The sequence below is a fragment of the Puccinia triticina genome, chromosome 6A (genome assembly GCF_026914185.1).
Source record: "Puccinia triticina chromosome 6A, complete sequence".
NCBI classification, from domain to species: Eukaryota; Fungi; Basidiomycota; class Pucciniomycetes; order Pucciniales; family Pucciniaceae; genus Puccinia; species Puccinia triticina.
The window spans coordinates 2581200-2604652 of NC_070563.1; the positions used below are offsets into that span (position 1 = coordinate 2581200).

Consider the following 23453-nt stretch of genomic DNA (forward strand, 5'->3'; position numbering starts at 1 on the left):
ATGTATTGATGCCTATACTGAGACTATCTTGTCTAATCTCTATCACATGAGGAATTACAAGGTAACTTTTGAACTGTGGCCTGACTCCAAGAGAGAAAAATATAAAATCACTTGCAATTAGATTTTATTCAAGTTGGCACATCAAAACCTTTTTCCCCCAACCTGAAAGTATGCCACCTTCATCATATAGTTCATACCAAACTAAGCCTCAACCTTGATTAATTATAACTCATCCATTGGCTTGCTCTTGCAATGAAATCTGATGGACAAGTCATCAATCCATACAGTAATAGATCAGAAAATATTGAATGTAAATAAAGGATATATAAGAAATAATCAGGAAAGGATTTTAAAATAGGAGTGCTTTGGAACTGCTAATTGAGAGAGAAAATAACAAATCTGCTCAGCCAGAACAATTAATCCGGAGGAGCAAATGGAGAGTCTGTTTGGCTTTGATTGTGTTGGCAAGGGGGTTGAGTACAATAGGCTTGTTGGAGTCGCGCTGGAAGACGGGCTGGACCTGCTCGCTGGGGAAGGCGTTGTCAAGGGAGTGGGCAAGTAGCTGCTGGCCGTGGTCGACAATCTTGACGCAGTCAAGGAAGCTATTGTTGCGCGACCCCGGCTTGCCGTCCTCCAGCCAGCCCTTGCTGCACGCCACCCTGTGAGCCAAAAAACACGTCAGTCTGGGCTGGGGGCAGGGGGGAGAAAGAGGAGGGGGACATACTCCCGGATCCAGCAACGGTACTTCTGGTCCCACTTCGCCTTTGTGATCAACGGCTTGAACACCCTCTTGTCCGCCGAATGGGTCGCGAAGAGCGTCTCGGGCCGCGCCAGGTCAGCCAAAGAGGCTGATGGCGTGCCCCGCGAGGAGGGCGGCGCCCAAGGCGGTCGTCTTGGGGAGAAGCCAGAGGGTGAGCCCTGGCTGGGAACAAGGAGAGAGAGAAAGGGTGTGAATTGATCACTCACTCTTTCATCAAGGAGCGCTTGACCACCACGCCCAGCAGGTCGGCCTGGAGCTGCAAGAGGGTGTCGCTGGCTGACATCCCGCCGTTGACTTTGAGCAGTTGAGCGGGCTGGCGGGGGCGGGGTCATAGAAGGTGAGGCACTCGCGGGTCTGGAGATGGGGGCGTCTGGGCAGGGAGCGTTTAGCGGTGGGCGTCTGGGGGAGGCCGCAGGTGGGAAAGGTGGAGGTGGTGGAGGAAGTGGAGGCTGAGTGGCTGTGGGAGAAGCGCGATTTGGGCGGGCTGCCATGGCGATGGAGGTGGTGAGACTGGTGCAAGGCATTTGCATGGCGACAAGTATTTGCCCGTTTGGATAAAGCAGTGGTGCATTGTGTGACGGTTCGGTGGGCAAAATGGTTGAGGGGTTTGTGCTGTTGGGCACGTGTACATCATTGTAGTCAAGATGGTCCAGGTGTATCGTCTCCACATCAGTTGCCAGGGTTGCATCGAGGCATGTGGAGGCGGTCAGAGCTGCAAGTTCGGAGCAATATATAAGGGGAGGGGGGGCCGCGTGAGGATTGATTCCCCAGCCGAGTGCTTCACTCGGCTCACGCCTCTCCCCTGTCGCACTTGCGCAGTCCGAGGGGATATACATAATGGTGACCCCCCTTTTGCATAATGCCTTGACTGCGCGCGCTGGGGGTCATCCGTGTTTTGTCTTCTAAACCTGCTAGACAGGAAGGGACAATTCACAAGTTTTTTGTATTTTTGGGGTTAAACTGTTGGTATTAAATATGTAACTATCTAATAATGTTGTAAAAAATACTTAGTGGCCCCTTTTTTGTTTTATTGATTATTCAAAAACAGGGGGAACCCTTGATCCTGAATTCTATGTTTTGCTGTCTTTAATAAACTTGGATTTGGCTAAAAAAATGGTGATAAACTATTGTATTGGGGTGAAATTCTGAGGTAAGTCAAGGTTGGATTGCAGTGCCACCCCAGTTTGGCCACATATCCTGGCCTCTTCACAAAAATGATTGTGTGATTTTTTGTCTTTTTTGCTTTTCAAAATCCACAGGTGCACATGCAAGTGAACTTTTTTGCACTTTGCTAATAGTCGCCCTAATGTACGCACGTACATTGAGGTGGAAATATCACAGGATGGGCCTTTCACAGCCACATGAAAAGTAAAAACTTTGTGTTGAGACACCAATTTTCCCCCTGATTTACGCGAGTACATGAGGGGGACAATATGACATACTGCCCCTTTCACATCATGAAAAGGACACACTGGTCATGGAGCCAAGAAAGGCCTATATTTTGGATGAGTTCTGGATGAATTCCAGATGAGTTCTGGATTATTCCTTGGCAATTTATGGTTTATTTTAGGATGATTTCCAACTGATTTCAAGCTGACTCCCAGTCTTGTTCATACCTATTCAATATTTCTTTACCAAAGTCCTCCAGCAAAGTTATGGAAAAAAGTTACGGTAAGGCACTCCCTGGGGAGTGGAAACATATCTCCCCTGGTGATACTAGCATTCATCAACTTTATCCTTGAGAAATATCATCAGAGACAGATAACCATCATTGAAACTAGAACACATTGCCTTAGTGAATAATTGACAGAGAACCAGACACTTCCTTGAATCCTCAACCATTCTCCCTTCTCAAAACCCTTACTCCTCTCTCTTGCAGGTTTGTCCTAGTAAGACTCCAGTAATAGTTCTCACTAGAATAGAAGTCAGCCACAAAATTATTTTATTCTTAGTGAACCCTTTCTCCCAGAGTTATTCCAGGAGGGCAGTCTTACCAACACCCAAGTATATTATCATACTTATCCCCTCCAAGCTCATCTCACCCAGTTGAGAGGTTCCACACTGGATGGCAGGTCGCTGAAGGGAGTGTGTACCTGACAATGATCAAGAGGATATTCACACTCCCCTAAATGACCAGAATAGACAGGCCATCAATGGGAGTGTATACCCCCTCTTGATGGCCGGCTATCAAGTAGTGTGTTGCTCTCAATGACCTGTACAAGCGCCGGCCATTGAGAGGACATTTCACACTCCTTTCAATGGCCGGATGTACGTGGAAGTAGAATGTACACACCTGGCATCAAGAGTTCAGTCTTGATGACCGGTATGGACCAGCTACCCGGCCATCAAGCGTGATTGCTGATATATGCTGACACATGTATGTAGATGAGCGGTACAACCGGCCACGGGGAGGGGGAACACATAACTCCCCTCAATGGTCAGGTTGTTCCGGTCATTGTGCCTCAATGAATGGTCCGTTCCAGCAGTTAAAGCACCTGCTTCCCAGGCAGGCTACTTGGCATGTTGGTTGCTTTTTTTTGTTGCACATTTTTTTTGCTGTTGTTGCAAATCCACAACCAAATTAAATTGGTGATCTTTGTCTGGGCTACATTCAGGTTTGCAACAACTGCCTCACGGTTTTTGATGCAGCCAAGAAGAGCAAAAAATTTCATAAAGACCAAATAAAAGAAACCTAGAAAATTTCCCCCTTCTTCATTTTTTTTGGTCTCTCAATAGCATCAACCTATACATACATGATACAGAACAATCTTGTAGTGCACATATAGACGAAAATATCAGCTCAAATAGTCCAATAAGATCATTTACTGCCCCTTGACAGCGCTCCAAGTCGCTTTATAGCGACATTAACACTGCTAAAATAGTGTTTTTTGCTGCTACTTTAGCAAATAGCGTAGAGAATTGCTGCTACTTCAGCAACCCTTTTCCATGAACTTCTGGTCAAATCCCTTCAAGAAGGTCCGCTTAGTGTATGTGTAATTTTGTGCTGAATTTTTGCTGAAGTTATGCTGAATGTTTATGAAGTCATGTTGGAAAGGGTCTGATATCATATTGATACCAACTGCAACTTGACCGTATATATTAATTTAACTCTTTAAAAACATATGTACAACCACACTGCAATGAATTGTCAACTGCTTGGCAGAAACAATGGTTTCTTCTATTGAAACTATACAATATATTTTGATTAATCATGGGTTTTTACCAGGGGAGCTTTCTCAGCACTTGCATGCAATTTTAATTATTCAATGATTTCTTTTACCTTTTAAATTTCCTGGCGGAACCCTACTAAGGAGACAGTGAATGTTGTGAATTTGGAAATTATCAAGGATGGCATTTCAAGGCTTGCCTGATGCGGTGGAGCATACATTTTGGTTAATTGGTTATGTGGTTCCATTAGGGGGGTTCACAATAGGATAAAAGTAAAATTTTAGAGTCAATTTTAAGGTCTTTATCAACAAATTTTTAAAAATCTGGCAAGGTGTACAGGACTGGGTATCCCCTGAGAATCAGAGCAACATCTTTATTTTTTAAAAAGTTGTTCATAAAGGCCTTAAAATTAGCTCTAGAGTTTTATTTTTATCCTATTGTGAACCCCCCTATTGTGTTTGTTGTGTGGCACTTGGTTTGCAATTAAAACAAAGTTGTGTTGCGTTGTTTCATTTGAGGGTGTTGGTCGCCGGTGATACAGACCTGGTGTTTGGATATCTACCCGCTGATGGTGCTGAGCTTGGTAAAGGTGGTGCATGGGGTGCTGGTGATCATTTCCTGATTGGGAGCACAGCACAGCGGTGTGTTCCCTAATTTCATAAGAAATACATCAAGCATGTAGATCAACTTGATATATGATCTTGGAAAAGAGGATTCTGATAAAAAACTCTTCAGCAAAATTCCTGGTAGCTTACAGGAGCGTAGCGGATGTGGGCCGGTCCATGGAGTGGCGACCAGTGAGCCCCAACACGCGCGCGTGCAGGCGACGCAGCGCAACCAGGGAGGTGTTGCGGCTGCGGGCGAAGAACCACGGCGTGGCTATCAGCGCCAAGGTCCCGGCAGCTGAACCTAGAATATCTAGGACCCAGCGCCGAGGACTCATCGCCGGATCAGCATCCTTTCGCCGTCGCCAAACCGCAAGAGAAAAATTTGCCCAAATGGCTAACCGATTTTCCAACCTTGCAAGCCTCGCCAGATTGTCAATGACAGGAAGTCGCCAACAACCAGAACCAGAAGGAGAGCCGACCCAAACACAGCAGGATCCGCTCACCCAGCAACACGACGAAGAGGCCCAACAGCCAGCTCACCATCAAGAAGGCGAGGAGACGAGGCAGACCAAGAAAGGGAAGAACAAACCCCCCAAGAAGACCATCCCCCCGACAGACCGCGCAACAAGGTCGACCTCCAAGGCACCAGCCGGATCGAGCACGCCCCGGGATGATCACACTACCCCTGAGGAAGGTCCGTTGACCAGCGGCGCCCCCCCGGTACCACAGCTCTACCGAGACCTGCTGGGGGATAAGTCGCAGAGGCCCAAGGCGAAAGGAACGGAAGCTGGTAAGTCGTCGATGGGAGTAAAACCAAACTGGAGGAAGAACTGAGCGCATGTTGCTACCACAACTTGGCTGCCCTTCTTGTCGACCCCGACAAGATTGAGTTGTTGAACCCACGACAAACTCAAGCCCCAGGGGCCGGTGCGCAAACAAAAGTGTCCTTGATGGTTGATTGGGCGCTAGCAGCAGAAGCCGAAGGGAACGCCGAACTAGCGTTGATGTTCTTTAAGATCAGCGAGAATCTAGGGAGGACCGAGCCAGCGACGGATCACCGACAAGCCCCCCTGACCGACCCGGTCAAGCGCTTGTCCGAGGGAACCAAGGCGCTATCCAACAACGATAGGACAGTCACCGTGAACCCCGCATCAAATCCCACAGATGCCCCGACCAAGGAAACAATCCCTCCCATCGGCCCGGTGGACACCATGCCTTCTGGTGTGGTTTTCGATGATGCAGCACGACCGACAAGCGGTGACGTCGGCTTCACGCCGTTTTTCGAGCGCAATCTGCGGGAGCTGAGGAGTCCGCTGCCCTTGACAATCTTTAATGAAGTGTGGCAAGATAAAGCCATCATCCACTACGCGGAGAAGCACTCCAAAGCGGACGATAACAACACCGATAAATACCGGTACACGGGATACCCATACCCATGCGAGTATACCCAGACGTAAGCCGAATGGTCCATCAACCATCAAGGTTTCCAGGCAGCATTGATCAAGGTCTGCAACTACGTCAAGTTTGCAGGGTGGGTTCAAGCCCACAAGAGGATTTGCGATCAACTCGTCACCCAGCACGGGTTCATGACGGGGCTCCGGTACGACATTAACGTCCGGATGAACGCATTTGCCCATCGAGTCGTGATGCCCGACGGGCGGATCTCCATCAGCAACATCTCAGTCAGGAATGAAGAGATAGCCCAGAAAATCATTGCTCGGACTAGGAAATTTGATGAAATCAACTTCACCGAAAACCCCTACGCCAAAGGAGGCAAGAGGAAGACATGGGATCCAGTCACGGCTCAGGACCCCGCCAAAGCCGCCAACCATCCAAACCCCAACCCAAATCCGAAGAACGGCAACAACAACCAGGCAAGGCAGGAAGCATCCTCGAGCAGGGCACATTCACCCGGAGATCAAGGGCCGAGCGGAGGCAGGCAAGGCCAAACCCAAAGCTATAAAGGCAACCATTGGGACGTCGGCTACAACGACAGAGGTCGCGACCGCAGTAGGGGCCGAGAGGACAGAGTAAACAACCAAGGGGACACGCGAGGAGAATGGCGCGGCGGCGGGAAGGGCAGAGGCCGACAAAACCAGTAAGGCCCCGTTGGTTGATACCATCATCGTCTAGTGGGCTGGTTCGCGCAAGCAGGACCGGGGAGTTGCAGAGATCAATATTGGATCTCCTGCCCCAATACCCTCACCAATTTTGGTGGTTCACCCCTCATCCTTGGCGGAGCGCCCCCCCCCCCCCCCCCCCCCCCCCCCCCCCCCCCCCCCCCCCCCCCCCCCACTTTTTGGTTACCCCCCAGCCACTCGTGCACTTTGTACCTCCCGGCCACCAGCCCTCCTTGTCCAAACCAAGAGTATGTACGGTTGCCTGATAGATTTGAATCAAAATTCCGTTTCCTTTGTTTTTCCTACGCAATCCAAGCATGACAGGTATTGAGGCCATGAAGCCTGAACCATGTGAGAATGTGAGAACCCGGAGAAGTAAGGGAACGGCCACGGGCAGCAGGTGCGAAGGAAGGAGAAGCGGAGACGGCGCAATGTGGCCAACCTCAGTGTCATGCGAGATGAACGTTGCAGAGTGGAAGAAGGCGCTCAAAAAGTGGGACCTGCTACCCGAGTACGAGGACGTACTAACAGGCTTTGCTAGAGGTTTTACCCAAGGAATCCCTCCACACTTCATAGAGTCGGCGGGGAGCTTCTACTCGCCACCGAACCACGACTTGGCATGGCAGGCAAAGGCTAAGATTGAGGAATCCTTCCAGAAGGAACTAGCGGCAGGGAGGATGTTTGGGCCTTTCAAAAAAGAAGAGGTATCACAACATTTCAAGTTCTTCCGGACAAGTCCGCTTGGCACCGTTATAAACGGTGACGGCTCACTGCGCCCCATAAACGACTTATCTTTCCCCCACGGACGGCAGGGCATACCCTCAGTTAACTCGTTCGTGGACTCAAACAACTTCCCAACCACCTGGGACGACTTCAATACCGTAGCCAAGTTCATCCGGGAACTGGAAGAACCAGTCCTCCTCGCCATCTTCGATTGAGAAAAGGCATACCGCCAAATTCCAACGGCGCCGGACGAATGGCCGTACCTAATGGTAAGAACCTTTGACGACAAATTCATGCTAGATACAAGGATAACTTTTGGTGGAGTCGCTGGATGCGGGTCGTTCGGCCGGCCAGCAGACGCATGGAAGTCGATAATGCTGAAGGAATTCGAGGTCCTCGCCATCTTTCGGTGGGTGGACGACAACTTGTTTGTCAAAAGCGCACATTCAGACCTGGAGATGATCGACATCGTGAAACGCTCGGACCAACTAGGCGTGAGGACAAACAAAGAACAATTCTCTCCTTTTTTGGAGGAGCAGAAATACCTCGGGTTCATATGGAATGGCCGGCACAAGACGGTCCGACTACCGGCAGATAAGCTCAGCAAGAGGATCAACCAGATTCAAGCCTTCCTTGAACAAGGGGCAAAGTTTGGCTACGGGGAAGTCGAGATATTAGCAGGTCGGTTGAATCACGTAGCTTACGCGCTACCGCAACTACTGTTGAGGTTGTGTAGTTTTGTTTCTTTTCTTCTCAAGTCTCTATGCTTCAAACCTTTCTTGTACATATCACAGCCTGTGACATTTCTGCTTTGTAGTCACCTGGAGCAGCAGACGTGGAAGGACCTTTCCTCATCCTTCCACGAACATCCTCATCTATTCTGCTGTTCCAGATTCATCACTGCAACAGGTTATGAGCGCCATTTGCCGCTAAAGCCGCAGTATCTCTATCAGCGTGGAGGATCCGTACGCTTCTCGTTAAAGCTTCTGGTTCATGACACCATCACTACCGAAATCTGAACCCAAACCACCAACCAACCTGCCCACTAATCAACCCACTCCGACTATGTCATCTAAACCAGACCCGGAGACCTGGACTCATCCAGCTCTCAAGACTTCCACCATCGAGCGACTCAAACCTCCCGGACCAGAATCCAACTACAACGAGTGGACCTGGTTTATGAGGGCTCATCTCAACACAACAGACGTCATGTACGTTATTGATGACGAGGTCGCGAAAGCTAGAGCGAACCCAAATTGGGCCCGCGACAACCAAGCAGCCTTTGGAGCAATCTCAAGTACGATTCATGCCGCGCATGTTCGAAAGGTCCGTCATATCACAACGGATGCTCGAGCGCTTTGGATAGCTCTCAAGGAAGCCCATCAAGACTCCTCCGCTGGTGGCATCACGTACTTTCTTCGCAAACTCACAACCGCCCGAATGACGGGCGACGATCTTCTTACCCATCTGGAAGATATGGCTAAAACTTTTGAAAGCCTTTCAGCCCTTATCACCGCCGATGCCCCGCTGACTCTAGACAATATCTACTCCTCGTCCATCCTTACATCTCTGCCATCCGACTGGCTCTCCTGCGTCTCGGCCATGATGAACAACCCCCGAGTTTCCCCCATCAAAATCTTGGATGCTCTAAAGGCCAAACACCTTCGCCAAAAATCCAGGAACGAGGAGCAATCGATAGGTGAATCGGTTGCACGTGCAGCACCTCCCCATCAAGCCCCACCCAGAAACTCTCGACCACCGCTCAACCACTCTCTTTATTGCACCTTCTGCAAAAGGTCCGGTCACAATCTTGAGGTCTGTGAGAACGCCGCCAGGATTCTGGCAGATCATGACCGTCAAAACTCCAACTCATCTCGCTGCCCTGACAACTCCGGCCGACCAGGCAGGCCGTCCGGAAACCGCTACCGACAAAAACCCCCTGCTAAGGCAGGCCAGACAACCGTAGTGGATCTCGGTGGTGACAACAATGGCGAAGATTTGGATTACTCCGGCTCAGATGTTGACGGACCCGCACACTCTTCAGCACGAGCAGGAAATGCCGTTGCGGCTGTGGAACACGTTGCGAACATGGTTGTGATCCCTCACAAGGATGCAAATCTCGACTCTGGTTGCTCGAACTGCATGACGCCTTACCGAGCCAATGTCAAAAACATCAAACCAGATGCCACTCCTATTCGCCTGGCCGACAACTCAACTGTGAAGGCTTCTCACCACGGAACTGCCGTCCTTCCCCTCGCCACAAACGTGTCTGTCCCGACCCTGGTTGTTCCGGATCTACACAAGCCGCTCCTGTCAATCGCGGCAATGTGTGATGCCGGCCTCACCTGCATCTTTCAAAAAGATGGATGTGACATCGTCAAATCCAACTCTCTCACCGTGGATGGCGAGATTGTCGGACACGGCTATCGCAAAGGTGGCTTATACTACCTGCCATCCAAAGAGGTAAAGTCCTTCTCCACCCCAGTCCACGGTCTGTCCTCCGTTGACAGTACCCTCCTCGGCTATCATCGGCGTCTCTCCCATATAGGCCTCCGGCCTCTCAAACGCCTACTCAAAATCTTGAACGTCAAACCAAGCATCATGAACAAAGTGGACGTCCAACGGTGCACGACTTGCGTACAATCAAAGATGAATGGCTCATCCTTCAAGTCTTGCTCGATGTACCGGTCAGACGCTCCCGGAAAGCTTATCCACTCTGACGTCGGTTCCTTTGAGGTGGTATCCAGAGAGGGATACAAATATTTTGTTACATTCGTCGAGGACTTCTCCAAAGCTGTTTCTCTGTTTCCCATGAAATCCAAATCACATGTTTTCTCGTGTTTTAAAATCTATCGTGCCCACTTTGAGAAGGATGGTTCTCACAAGATCCTGGCGCTGCGGTCCGATAACGGCGGGGAATATATCTCGAATGAGTTTACCTCATACCTTAATTTTGCTGGAATCTCTCATGAACCGGGCCCTCCTCACTCTCCCGAATTGAATGGGGTCGCCAAGCGAACCAACCGCACACTCGGAAATTTAATCCGCTGCTCTCTTCAGAGCGCTAATCTCCCAAAATTCTTCTGGGCGGATGCAATGCGCCACCTTTCTTTCACACTGAACTCAATTCCTTGTTACACCCCTGCAGGCTTCAAGGCGCCAAACAAACTTCTTCATCTACCTCTAGTGAATCTCTCGACCCTTCACCCATTCGGCTCCCTGGTATGGTACAAAGTACCAGAAGCAAATCGACAAAAACTCAATGCAAAAGGCCGCCCATTGCTTCTCCTTTCCTATCTCAGCAATGGAAATGGATATTGTCTCTGGGACTTGGAGAAGAAGTCAGTCGTAAAGTCCCGGGACGTTTTATTTGACGACAAATCTTTCCCGTATGGAGCCGAACTAAAACTTCAGCCTCCTCCCTTGTTTGTTGAAGTCCCGTGGCCGGCGCATCTCTCTTCTCCTCCTCCTTCAACAAAACCGCCAGCTCCGCCGGCACCTCATCAGACTCCTTCAATTCTAGACTCCCCGCCGCTCAACATTCCGCTCAAGCCTCGTTTTGATTGACGTCTGACCGCATCCATCCACGCCCCTAAGGATATTCCAACCTTTCCTCAAAATCCCTCCTCTCCTCCAGTTTCTCCCCAAAATCTCCCCCCTCCTGTCCTCCCTCTTCCCCTCTCTCCTCCCTCCGTCCCTCTTCCTTCCTCTCCTCCTCCTATTCTTCATTCCCCTTCTCCCTCACCCTCCCCTACACCTCAGACATCCGCGCCACCTCAACCCCCATCCCCACCTACCCGCCGCTCCGGCTGTCAAAGGCGAGCTCCAAATCGTTACGGGTCATGGGCCAAGTCCGCCTCCATCGACGACGAAGTGGACACTCCTAAAACTTGGAAACAGCTTCTCCGGTCTCCACACAAGGCTTGTTGGCTCAAATCGGCAGAAGAAGAATTTCTCTCTCTTCTCGGCATGGAGACGTGGCGCCTTGTTCCTCGGCCCCTCAAGAGAAAAATCATAAAGTCTAAATGGGTCTTCAAAATCAAACGACGACCCAACAAGTCGATACAAAAACTCAAAGCTAGGCTTGTCGCGATGGGGTACACTCAGGTACAAGGTGTCGACTATGAGGAAGTTTTTGCGCCCACCCTCTGGCTCAAGACTCTCCGATTGATCCTCAGTCTCCTGGCCATCAAGCAGTGGAAAGGTAGGCAGGTTGATTTCAAGACGGCTTTCCTTAACGGCCGTCTCGAAGAGCCCGTGTACATGGAGCAACCTCCAGGTTTCGAAGATCCCAACCATCCAGATTGGGTCTGCGAGGTCCACCGGTCAATCTACGGCTTGAAACAATCTCCTCGCGAATGGAACCTCGAGTTGCACAACGGGCTCTTACAAGCGGGCCTCACACAGTCAAAGTATGATCCCACGTTGTATTTCCGCGTTGAAAACGGGAATCTTGTAGGTGCGGTGACTGTCCACGTTGATGATCTAGCAATAGTCGGAGAACCTTCTTTTGTGGATCTGCTCATTGTCAATCTCGGACGGCGTTTCAAAATCGGTGCGGATGAAGATCTCCATCATTTCCTGTCCATGAAAATAGACAGAAATCTGGACGGCCGCCTCCTCTATCTATCTCAAACCCACTACATTGAAGACCTTCGACAGCGATTCCTAACCGATTCCCACATCTCAGTGAAAACTCCCACAGACGTGTCTTTTAAGGATCTTGTTCCACGGAAGCCGGCCAAACAGCCATCCTCCGGTCCCTACTCGCAACTCATTGGTGCCCTCCTTTGGGCATCCCAGTGCACCCGCCCGGATATCGCATTTGCGGTAAACCGACTGTCTCAATTCCTCTGCGACCCCTCCGAAGGACACTGGAAAGCCGCCGTCCGGGTTCTCAACTATCTCATATCCACCAAACATCTCAGATTACGTCTAGGGGGTTCCTTAACCTGTTCTGGTTACTCGGACTCAGACTGGGCGGAAGATAGACACAACAGACGTTCCACTTCAGCATACACATTTCGCCTCGGGGACGGAGCGATATCTTGGAAGTCACGAAAGCAAGCAACCGTGTCATTGTCGAGCACAGAAGCCGAGTATAAGGCCTTATCAGACTCTTGCAAAGAGGGGCTCTGGCTCCGCTACGTCCTGACAGAACTCAAACTCCGACCAAAGTCCGCAATCCCGCTGCATGTCGACAACGCTGGCGCTGAAGCTCTCGCCAAAAATCCGGAACATCACGCGCGCACCAAGCACATCGATGCGCGATATCATTTCTCCCGTGAATGCGTCAAACAAGGAAAAATTTTGGTTCTCCACGTCTCAACAAAGGATATGCTCGCCGACATGCTCACCAAACCTCTTGGTCGTACCCTCCTGGAAGAACATCGCGCACGATTTGGGGTTCTCTAATTTCCTTCTCTTTCTCTGATATTGTTGTTCTTCTCTTCCTTTTTTTTCTGGTTCTCAGCAAGGGGGGGTGTTGAGGTTGTGTAGTTTTGTTTCTTTTCTTCTCAAGTCTCTATGCTTCAAACCTTTCTTGTACATATCACAGCCTGTGACATTTCTGCTTTGTAGTCACCTGGAGCAGCAGACGTGGAAGGACCTTTCCTCATCCTTCCACGAACATCCTCATCTATTCTGCTGTTCCAGGTGAGTGTCTCTTTGTTTTTCTTTTCTCTCTCTTTTCTTCTTTGTTTTCTTTCTCTGATGCAATGATGAATCCTTCCACGAACATCCTCATCTATTCTGCTGTTCCAGATTCATCACTGCAACAACTACGCTGTTACATCTGTAGTCTGTACAAATGGATGATGGAGTGGCAGAACAGACGGTTGCGCCGACCAGTACCACGAGACATCAATGAAGACTTACACAAATGGCTCACATCCCTGAAGGAATTCCAAGCAACCAGGCTCATCGCGAACCCAGACCCAACAGAAGTCGGTTGGGTAGGAGACGCATCTACAAAATTCGGGATAGGAGTTCTGATCGGCTGCAAGTGGGCACAGTTCAGATTGCGCTCGGCAGAACTGCTGGCGAAGGGCCTAACCTTGGACTCAGAAAAGGAGCGCATTGCAAGGCTAGAAACTATTGCCGTACGACTGGGTCTGCTGATGCTCATCAAGCTGGGCGCTCAGGGGAGCAAGACGTTCATTGTGTGGACCGACAACTCGACCACGGAATCAGTCATCCTCCGAAGGAAATCCGGCGACCGCTTCGTGAATTCCGAATGGAAGATAATTCAGAAGATACTAATTAAACACCAGATAAACTTGGTAGCCAAACGGGTAGTATCCGCCGAAAACTGCGCAGACGCGCTCTCCAGAGGACGACGCGACGGTCACAGGGCGCAGGATCAACTCCTCATAGAGTTCCCACGCGACCTAGAGGAGCTTATAGTTCAAGTCTGACATCAAAATTTATGATTAAGGGCACAATGACAAGCTATACAGTCTGACTGGCGTGAGACAAAGCGGGCAGGCGGGTCCAACCGCTGAGGGACGGGCATAGGCGCGGAGCCAGGCTCAGGATTTCCCCCCCTGAGGTATGGGTGCGGGATCCGGCCTTTTCAAGAGTGATCCACGCCAACGCGTGAGATCAACCGCCTAAAGAGGCAGGTCTCACTGTAAGAGGGAAGCACCGCTTCCCAAAACAGCTTCTCCCTCCCCACTCCTGAGTACAGGGAAAAGGAGGAGAAGGAAAGACCCCCCTCACCCTCAGCCCGTACGGGTTAGCCTTGGGGACCTACCAGAGTAGCTCCCGGGACTACCCACGCAGACCTGAAGTAGTCTGGAAACCCCACAAAGGGAGAACGCCGCCCCAAAGGGGGCCCGGCGGTGACCACACAGGTCAAACCAGTGAACGCCCAGCCAGGGAGTGGATGACGGATCTGTTTTCTAAAATAAATTCAAGTCTGAACAAAAAGATTTGGTAGTAAATTTGAAACATTTTGATGTGTTAAATATTTAACAGTGAATTTTTGGTGTGTCTTATCTAAAATTAAATTCCTCTCTAACAGTTCTTTTGGATTAAATCTTCATTATTCTCCATTTCAGTTTTCCAGTATGTATTCCCCAGGTTGCTTCTGCTTGACATGTTAAGTGGATAATCTTGGGTATCAATTTCAATCTCATCATGTTATTCTTACTCAAACTTCTGTTTCTCTCTGGGCTGATTTTATATTGAATCATCATATCTTTGATTGTTTCATGAATGATGTGCAGAGTAGTTTTTTGAAATATTTGCTATCAATTCAATGCACATGATTTTCCATGCCAGTTTTCCCACCGGCAGATGCTATATTGGGTCTGCTTGAAATGTTGAGTCAATGGCCTGCAAGCAATCAGCTCTGCAAGAATTTCGAGAGCCTCAACTGTAGTTTTCTTTGGCCAAAATACAAACCTTGAGAAATTGAACATGTGAAGGAGCCTACCCAAAACAACACCAAAGATTGCACGGTTTTTCAGGAGCTTGGTAGAAAGAACAAATGAAAGAGGTGCAAGCAAAAAGATTACCATCAGCTTGCAAACATTCAGCATGCTTTATTACTCAAGGGAATTCAAGAAGAACAAAAGATCACCTTGGTTAACAAGGTATCCCCATGATATTTTTTGCTTGCAAGGTGAATGTCTGATTCCTCAAGGTCAGCTGTTACGTGAACAGATCATAGCAAAAATATCACAAGGCTTAGATCTAATTGGGAAAAATGTTTCAAGGATGATAATAAGGCGACTGAAAACTTGGCACCAAAATCCATGCAAGGAAACAAGCTGTGATTCATTTTCAAAAAGCAACCTGCCAGAAGTGATCTAGTTCAGCATTTTTGAGATTTTCAAGGTTTGAATCAACATAGGGCATGACTTGTCTCTGCAAACCTATAGGAAGAAGAACCGTATAAGTCATGATGTTCACTTGGATTTGAGGAAATAATTTATCCAAGACTCAAAAATCTGGTTGTGATTGATTTATATGTTAGGTAGAAGAGGGAGTTTACGTGCAAGTTGATTTCAAATTCCAATTTTTCCTTTGATTGTGTCTGGTGGAATGGGGTTGTTGAATGGTGATGATGTTTCAAGAGAGTATCTTCTATTATCTGGCTGGTAGTGGCTGAGCCCATGTTCAAATTGAAGCAGACCATTTGAAAATTTCAATAGTTAAGTTCCAAAGAGTAGTTATTTGAGAATGATGTAGAAGTTGTGAATTTGTGTATTTCCAATCCCCAATTGTACCAATTTGAAATTATCTGGGATGTGAGATTCCTCTTCTAATTTATTGGCAGAAATCAGCCTTGGATATGAGGTGGAGTGGTTGTACCATTGGCTGGCTGATTGTTGAAATGACAACGTATAAAATTACACCCTTGGAAACTGGTGGCGTAGCCACCTTGGAATATAGTTGCAAATTCTATTTGTGTTCTGTAACTGGCTCCCTGAAGTAAATTTTCCAAATTTTCTTTTTTTTGGTAGGGATTTAAGGGCAAGCCATGCACGAGTGAATTGGGGCATGTTGAATCACCCTGAATTCCAACTTCCACTGCACATGGAGCTTTCTGAAGGAGGATGTGGATCAATTCAATTCAGAATGAGAATTCATGATTTTCAAGATACTGAAGGCGTAAATTCAGAATCCTTAAGTTGTTGTGTAGTGAATTAGATGCCAAGTTTATAAAAGAACTGTCTTTCTGGAAGGATCACATTTTGTTCCCATTTTTTCTGGTTTACTGCACCATTTCTGTCTCCCTGGTTCAAGAAAGATTTTTAAATAAATAAAAAGTAACATTCTGATTTACAATCAACATTGATCCAAATATTTGATTCTAAACTACTGTTGATTGGTCTGGAATTTGGGAATTTCTGTCTTCCCAAGTTGTGTTACTATTTTTTTCCTCTTCATACTTCTTTCTATTTTAAAAATAGAGTGATTGAATTCATTTTTGAATTAAATTTTTGGCTTCTTTTGGTTTTGAATCTTCTGAGTTGAATTGGTCTCAATGACCAGTCTGTACCGGTCATTGAGGGGGGAGCACTTGGCCATTGAGTGGGGTACACATGTACTCCACTTGATAGCCATTGAGTGGCATTAAGCCCCAGTATGCCGCTTGATGGCTGGTCATTGAGTGACCTGCGCAGGACTCAATGGCTGGTCATCATTTGTGGAGTACACACCCCAGTTGATGGCCTATCATTGGGTGGATTACATACTCCGCTTGATTGCCATTCATCGAGCAGAGTGTGTACTCCACCCAGTGGTTGGCCATTGATTGGAGTGTTCTGAGGGGGCATGATGTGTAGTGCCCCCCAGTGATCCCCGTTGTCACACAAACGTACGGGCGTACGTTGGTGTGACACACAGGAGTCACACCTCCCCTCAATGACCGGTCAGCACCGGTCATCAAGAGGTGGAAGTCCCCTTGATGACCAGTCAGTGCCGGTCATCAAGGGGAGGTGTTACTCCTCTAAATGACCAGTCAGTACCAGTCATCAAGAGGTGGAAGTCCCCTTGATGACCGGCACAGACTGGTCATTGAGGGGAGGTTTTACTCCTCTTGATGAACTGGACAGATTGGTCATCAAGGGGAGAGAGGAGTAACACCTCCTCCTGATGACCGGTCTGCACCGGTCAGGGGAGGTGTTATTCCTCTTGATGACCGGTACAGCCCGGTCATTGAGGAGAGATGTACTCCACTCAATGACCCGTACAGACCGGTCATCGGGGGGAATTACTCCTCTCAATGAACAGTACAGACTGGTCATTGAGGGGACTTCCACCTCTTGATGACTGGTACAGACCGGTCATCAAGGGAAGATATTACTCCGCTGGATGACTGGTACAGACCGGTCATTGGGGGGAATTACTCCTCTAGATGACCTGTACACACCGGTCATCAAGAGGTGTGAGTCCCCTCGATGACCGGCACAGACCAATCATCAAGAGATGGTGAGTCCCATCAATGAGCGGTCTGTACCGGTCATTTGGGGGAATCACACCTCTCAATGACCGTTGCGTAAGGTCATTGAGAGGAGTAATTCCCCCCAATGACTGGCACGGACCAGTCATCAAGAGGAGATGTGGATTATGTGGATCCACTCAAATTGAGATGCTTTTTTGCACCCGTGGTGTACTGGTGATCAAGAGGTGTCAGCTGGCATCTAGTTGGGTGTGTACATAGCCCACAGGATGGCCAGACAGGGTGTGCAGTATGTATACCCTGCTTGACTTGGGTTCAAGTGTATGTACTCCAGCTCTGCACTCCCCTTTTGGGGAGGAGAAGTATCATGAATGGACTGGGGATGTGCACTCCAATCTTATGGAGTGAAACTCACGGGCACTCATTACATTTGCCGGCCACGGGAGTTCTTCATGGTGCACTCAAAAGACTGAGTCCCCAGTTCTGCACTAAGGGTGTTCAAAGTTGAAATCATAAAATTTCCAATGCATAAAATCATAAAATTATAAAACTTTCAAGTGATGATTTCATATGTACCATTCTAGAAATGTTGCTCTAATTTGAGTGCTTGGGTGCAACATATTTTTTTCAGCTTAGAATTTTATGATTTCATGGTGTTATGATTTTATACAAGTCAACTTTGAACACCCTAACTCTAGCCAACTTGGAGTATTCCACTCTGTAATCCAAAAATTGTTGAAGTGCACACTCCATACACTCATTTTTGGAGTGCTTTTGGAATTTTTTTGGAGTGCATTTAGGCTGACCAAAAAAAATTAAAAACATGCATCAGAGCAATCTACAGGGTATGGGTATACACAGAGGTAAAAAATCAGGTCAAAACATTCATATATTTGGTCAACATCGTGGATTGAGTCCACCTAATCATGGTTGGGCTTAGTTTCAGTATAGGGATGGTGTATGTTCTACATGTACCTTCCACAATACATCTCATATAATTCCAGTTAGCATCCGGTTAGATTGCACCTGACATTAACCATTCTTTGAACCAAGATCAAACCAACATCAAACCAACTTCAAACCAGTATCTAACCAGCATCGGACCAAATGATGGCATGAATTGTGCGAAGGCACTCGCAAACAGGTGCTGAGAAAATGTCTGTGGTGCAGGCCAAGGCCAATTTAGCTGATGCTCTCAGAACCCAGAACCCACCCCTCCCTACAACACAAGTACCAACCACAGGAGCAGAGGTAGCCGCACCCAAAGCCCCCAAAGTTGCCCAACCAGAAAAGTTTGATGGCAAATGTGGAGTGGCAGCGGAAACATTTGCCCTCCAGGTCGGTATCTATATGACCCTGAACAAGGCCTCTGTCCCCACCAAAACAACACTGATACTATTTGTGTCCTCCTACATGACCGGACCGGCGGGTGTATGGGTTGCCCCGTTCCTTGACCAGACAGTGGCGGACCACTGTGGTAACCCTGTTCCTGTTCATACTATCACCCTCATATCTCATAAACCCTTCATAAATACTTCATTATTACTTCATATTCAGATTCTATACCCCATTTTACCCCTTATAGTCACCCACTCATTTCACCCAGGATTTCCAAATGGATCAGAAGTTATTGGCATGTATAGTTTTGGCAGGTATTTTCTTCATACATATCCTTAGCATTATTACATACATCATTCATTAGTATCATAGCTACATAGGACTGCAGATTATACATAGTTTCATTACACATTTTTTTCTTCATATGATATCAGCAGTACATTCCTTCATAGTTCTTGTAGCCATTACCAAATGCTCATCTTCATTATGTACACTTCTTGGACCTTATATCTGTTACTTCTGCTCATCATTATTGCATCTTCTACATAGTTACCTTTCATGTACACTCCTTGGTCATTGCACCTTCATCATTACTGCTCATCTTCAGATTCTGTTACTATGTGCTCATCATGTATCACCCCCCCTGTAGTACTTCTCACATATACAAACACCCCTCTAGATGTTGTATCCCCATCATGCAATTTCACCCACTACTCTTTGTATGCACCTTCCCCCCCACATACACTCAGTAGTACCTTTTACACCTCACTTAGATAAACTTTCATCACCCTAGAAATATATCCCCCAGCATATATCTCATTACCCATTTCAGAGTGACTCCAAAGAGCTTCTGCTTTTTCCCCTTCTCACTTTTCCTCTCTTACTCAGTCGGATTGATACACCTCAAACTCATAAAGTGTTAAAGTCATCTAAGTAAAAGAGAATCACCAGCCACGCCCTTTTCTTTTTCTTAGTGTAACCCTCTCTCCATCAGCATTAGTCTAGAGGGCAGCCTCACCAGCACCTGTAGCCTCATCTACATTATTAGTAGTGTAGTTGACTATTTCCCCTCACAGCTCTTTCCTGATCTTTTAGGAGTTCCACACCGCCCACTCTGACGTACGCAAAATTCTCAGTGGGCTTCCGGGGCATGTATTTCGACCCAGAAAAGAAGGCTAAGGTGGAACAAGAACTTTATGCGCTAAGCAGACCAGGTCTGTGGCGGACTACACCCACTCCTCCGCCGCAGGATGGGAAATCCCCACCCTTATCAGCCAGTACCGCCAGGGCCTGAAGCGGGACATCCAGATGGCACTCATTGTTTCCCACACCACATTTTCAACCGTTAACGGGGTTGCTAGCTTGGCACAGCAATGTGCGGAGGGAGGCCAGGAAAGTGCCAACCAAACCAAGGATTGAACCCAATGCCATGGACCTATTGGCTTTAAACGGCCAACTCTCTGACTCTGAGAGGACTTGGATGATGCGGGAGGGCCTCTGCTTCCAATGCGGATCACAGGGCCACATCTCTTGCAAGTGTCCGACCAAGAAGGGCAAAGGTCGCGGGAATGCCAGGATTGCAGCAATGGAGGATCAGATCCGACAGCTGGTGGATGGGATTGCGGCAATTGGTGGAGGCAGACCAGCGGATAAGGGTGGAAAAGGACGGGCCAACTTGTCAAAAAATGGAGGTGCTCAGGAATGAAGTTTGTGCCTTTCCTGAGCGCGGAGGAGTTGGATTGTAGTATTGGTGCTAGTCAAATGTTAACTAAGAATGAAATTGATCCCCAATGTTTCATTTCTTACACCATCACAACTCCCATAGCCACACCCCAGACCCCCTTGCCCCCACCTCCTTCTTGATTGATTCCGGAGCAACCCACAATGTCCTAAGCAAGTCTTACGCTGCCGCGGCGGGACTACTCTGCAACACCACCGCCTCAAAGCAGACCATCTCAGGATTTGAAGGCTCCACATCCTAAATGGTGTGGTGATTTATATAGGCATGGGTGGTAGAATGTCCACTCGGAGATAGCGCGGGCGGGAATTCACAGAGCGGCTGAGGCAGAGTGCATTCCGGTGACATAAGCACTGAGGATGATGTCAGAAAGCAAGCTAAGAAAGCTTACATAAAGTCGCGCGCAGATGGAATGCACGGATTGCGGATGTTGGATTGGATATTTGAACCGGAGAAGAAAGACAGGGCTGGACCGCAGAGGACTACACTCGTTGGCTGGTAGCAGCGGCACGTTGGCAGGTGAGCCATGGCAGCCAAAGCGGGTTCCACCAGCGGGGGAAACTGGGGTGGAGGCGGTGGCAACAGACTGACTGACAGGGGCTAGACAAAGGGCGTGGGAGTTTAAGCGTTGGAGAGGAGCAGAGTCTGGGACAATGACGTGCGGGAAAGCAGGCAGAGCTGAAAGACTAGTGCGGAAAAGTGTTGGATCTGCGGGATTGTGTGGGAAAGGCAACATGCGTGGAGGGGGGTTCACAGTTTCTCTTCTCTTTTCTTTCCTATCATCTGACTTACTACTCATTTTATTGTACTTACACTTACGAATGTACAAGATTATTGGAAGAGTTTTACGTGACCTTATCTTTACTTACGGGATTACTTGCGGAGTGCAGAGCTTTATTCATCTGCGCATTATTACGCTATAGATCAGGCTCATTGAGGAGCGCTGAAGGCTAGCGGATAGTAGCAGTGCGGAGCTGAGTCACCAATAATCACTCAGCCTGGACACATATATTCTTGAAGAAGGCAGATAGTGGAAATTTCTACCCACTTACCATCCTTTATTCTCACAAGTGGGGGTCTGGCCAGGAACCCGACTTTGTGTTGTTATTGGATACTTGGGAACTACATACTTGCGGAAATGGTGAATAAACCCTTTGGAAGGCAAATTCTTTGCCCCAGGCAACGAAGAAGCTCAAATCAGATCAGGTGGTTCATCAGACAGCAGAGACACGGTAACTGCGGAAAACAGAGAAGGTTCTTCCTTGTAAGAATACAGACCTTGGCAAACGGCGCAATCTAAGGAAAGCGCCGCAAACCACAAAAGCTGTGGAATCAGGTAAGCAAAGCAAACCTCTTTCCGCAGCCTAAGCTGCCCGCAGAGATGGAAAACTGACTTCATCAACTCTGATGATAGCAGGTACATCTACCAAGGACAGCAAGATCAAAAAAACGGACAACCACCATTGATCCTTGTTACTGGACAGGATCACATCCAAAACCGCAGGTGAGTGACTGTGAACTGTACAGCTAACTAATCAGTTGTGGCTAAATGCTTGACTGTTTTACTTGCAGCATCAGAACTCAAGAACAAGACCCAAACCACAAACACTCCAAACCAAACAGGAAAGGAGCAAAGTAAGTGGAAAGGTCCTGAGCTAGAAACAACGGTGTGGTAGACGGAAAAGTGGAAAAATGAAAAGTTTTTTCTAAGTCACATAATTACTCATACTAGGCCTCAAGATACCATCAAATGGACCCCAGAAATGGATTCTACGGCCAATTTTACCTCTAGTCACCACTGGAAGCGTCACTGGAGCCCCTCTGGTTTGGAACCTACACTTCCTTGGACACGGGACACCCATCACACGTTCAACATACCCAGTCACCAGCCTGTCACAAGCCTCAAGTCAAGGATCACAGTATCATGCTTATACACATCACAGGATACAAAGATACATCTCCCCATCAGACTACAGTCATTACATATTATCAAGTACTCTTCTATTTCCATATTATGATGTCATCACACACTGACTCTGCAGCCTCAGACTTCATTTATGCACCCCCTGCATCCACCTGTCAACTCATGCAGTCTACTGTCACTTTACGCAGCCTTCATGCGGCCCTACTGCATTCTTCTGACATCATTTATGTACCCTTCACCAGGAAAAAAAAATAGTCACTTGATGACAAGTGACATCATGCCAGCTCCGGCGGGCTACCCACCATCTACCCACCATCTACCCATCATCTACCCACCATCTACCCACCATCTACCCACTTTCAGAATTTCCACAGGAGATCCTCAGTTTTTGCTGGGCACCACTGATCCCCATTTCTGGTCAGCTGATACTCAGATTTAGCTCCCAGCTTATGCTCAGCTTTGGTGCCCAGCTCATGCTCAGCTTTGTTGCCCAGATCAGAACCATTCCTTGCGCCGCTGATTTTCAGCTTTATTCCAGTCATGGCTCAGCTTAGACTCAGATTAGGACTATCATTGGCCCAGCCAATGCTCAGCTTTGGACCAGTATTGGCTCAGCTGATTTTCAGCTTTGAATAAATATTGGCCCAGCTAATTCTCAGATTCTGAGTCTGACCACTGCTGTAACAGCTTATGCTCATCTGTGGACCAGCCTTGGCTCAGCTGATGCTCAGCTGTGGACCAACCTTGGCTAAGACAATGCTCAGCTGTGGACCAGCCTTGGCTCAGCTGATGCTCAGCTGTGGACCAGCCTTGGCTCAGCTGATGCTCAGCTGTGGACCAGCCTTGGCTCAGCTGATGCTCAGCTGTGGACCAGCCTTGGCTCAGCTGATTCTCAGCTGTGGAACAGCTTTGGCTCAGGTGATATTAATCTTTTGAATAGTCTCAAAACATCTGATACTCAGCTTTGGAACAGCCTTGGCTCAGCCAATGCTCAGCTTTGTACCAGCATTGACTCAGCTGATGCTCAGCTTTTGAAAATTTTTGGCCCAGCTGGTTTTAATCTTTGGAACATTATTGTCCCAGCTGATCCTAAGCTCTTCACAAGCCTTTTCCAAGATGATGCTCAGCTTTGGACCATTGTTGGCTAAGCTGATGCTCAGA

The 23453-nt window shown here is 48.1% G+C and overlaps 1 protein-coding gene across 1 annotated transcript; it reads right to left on the reverse strand.

Moving 5' to 3' along the window:
• Positions 1 to 403: 403 nt before the first annotated feature.
• On the reverse strand, positions 404 to 1043 carry PtA15_6A347 (uncharacterized protein; the record flags this gene model as incomplete). Its single annotated transcript, XM_053170042.1, has 3 exons — positions 404 to 659; positions 725 to 892; positions 967 to 1043. 3 exons carry the CDS (start codon positions 1041 to 1043, stop codon positions 404 to 406), a joined length of 501 nt encoding a protein of 166 aa, XP_053021273.1.
• Between the last annotated feature and the right edge of the window lie 22410 nt (positions 1044 to 23453).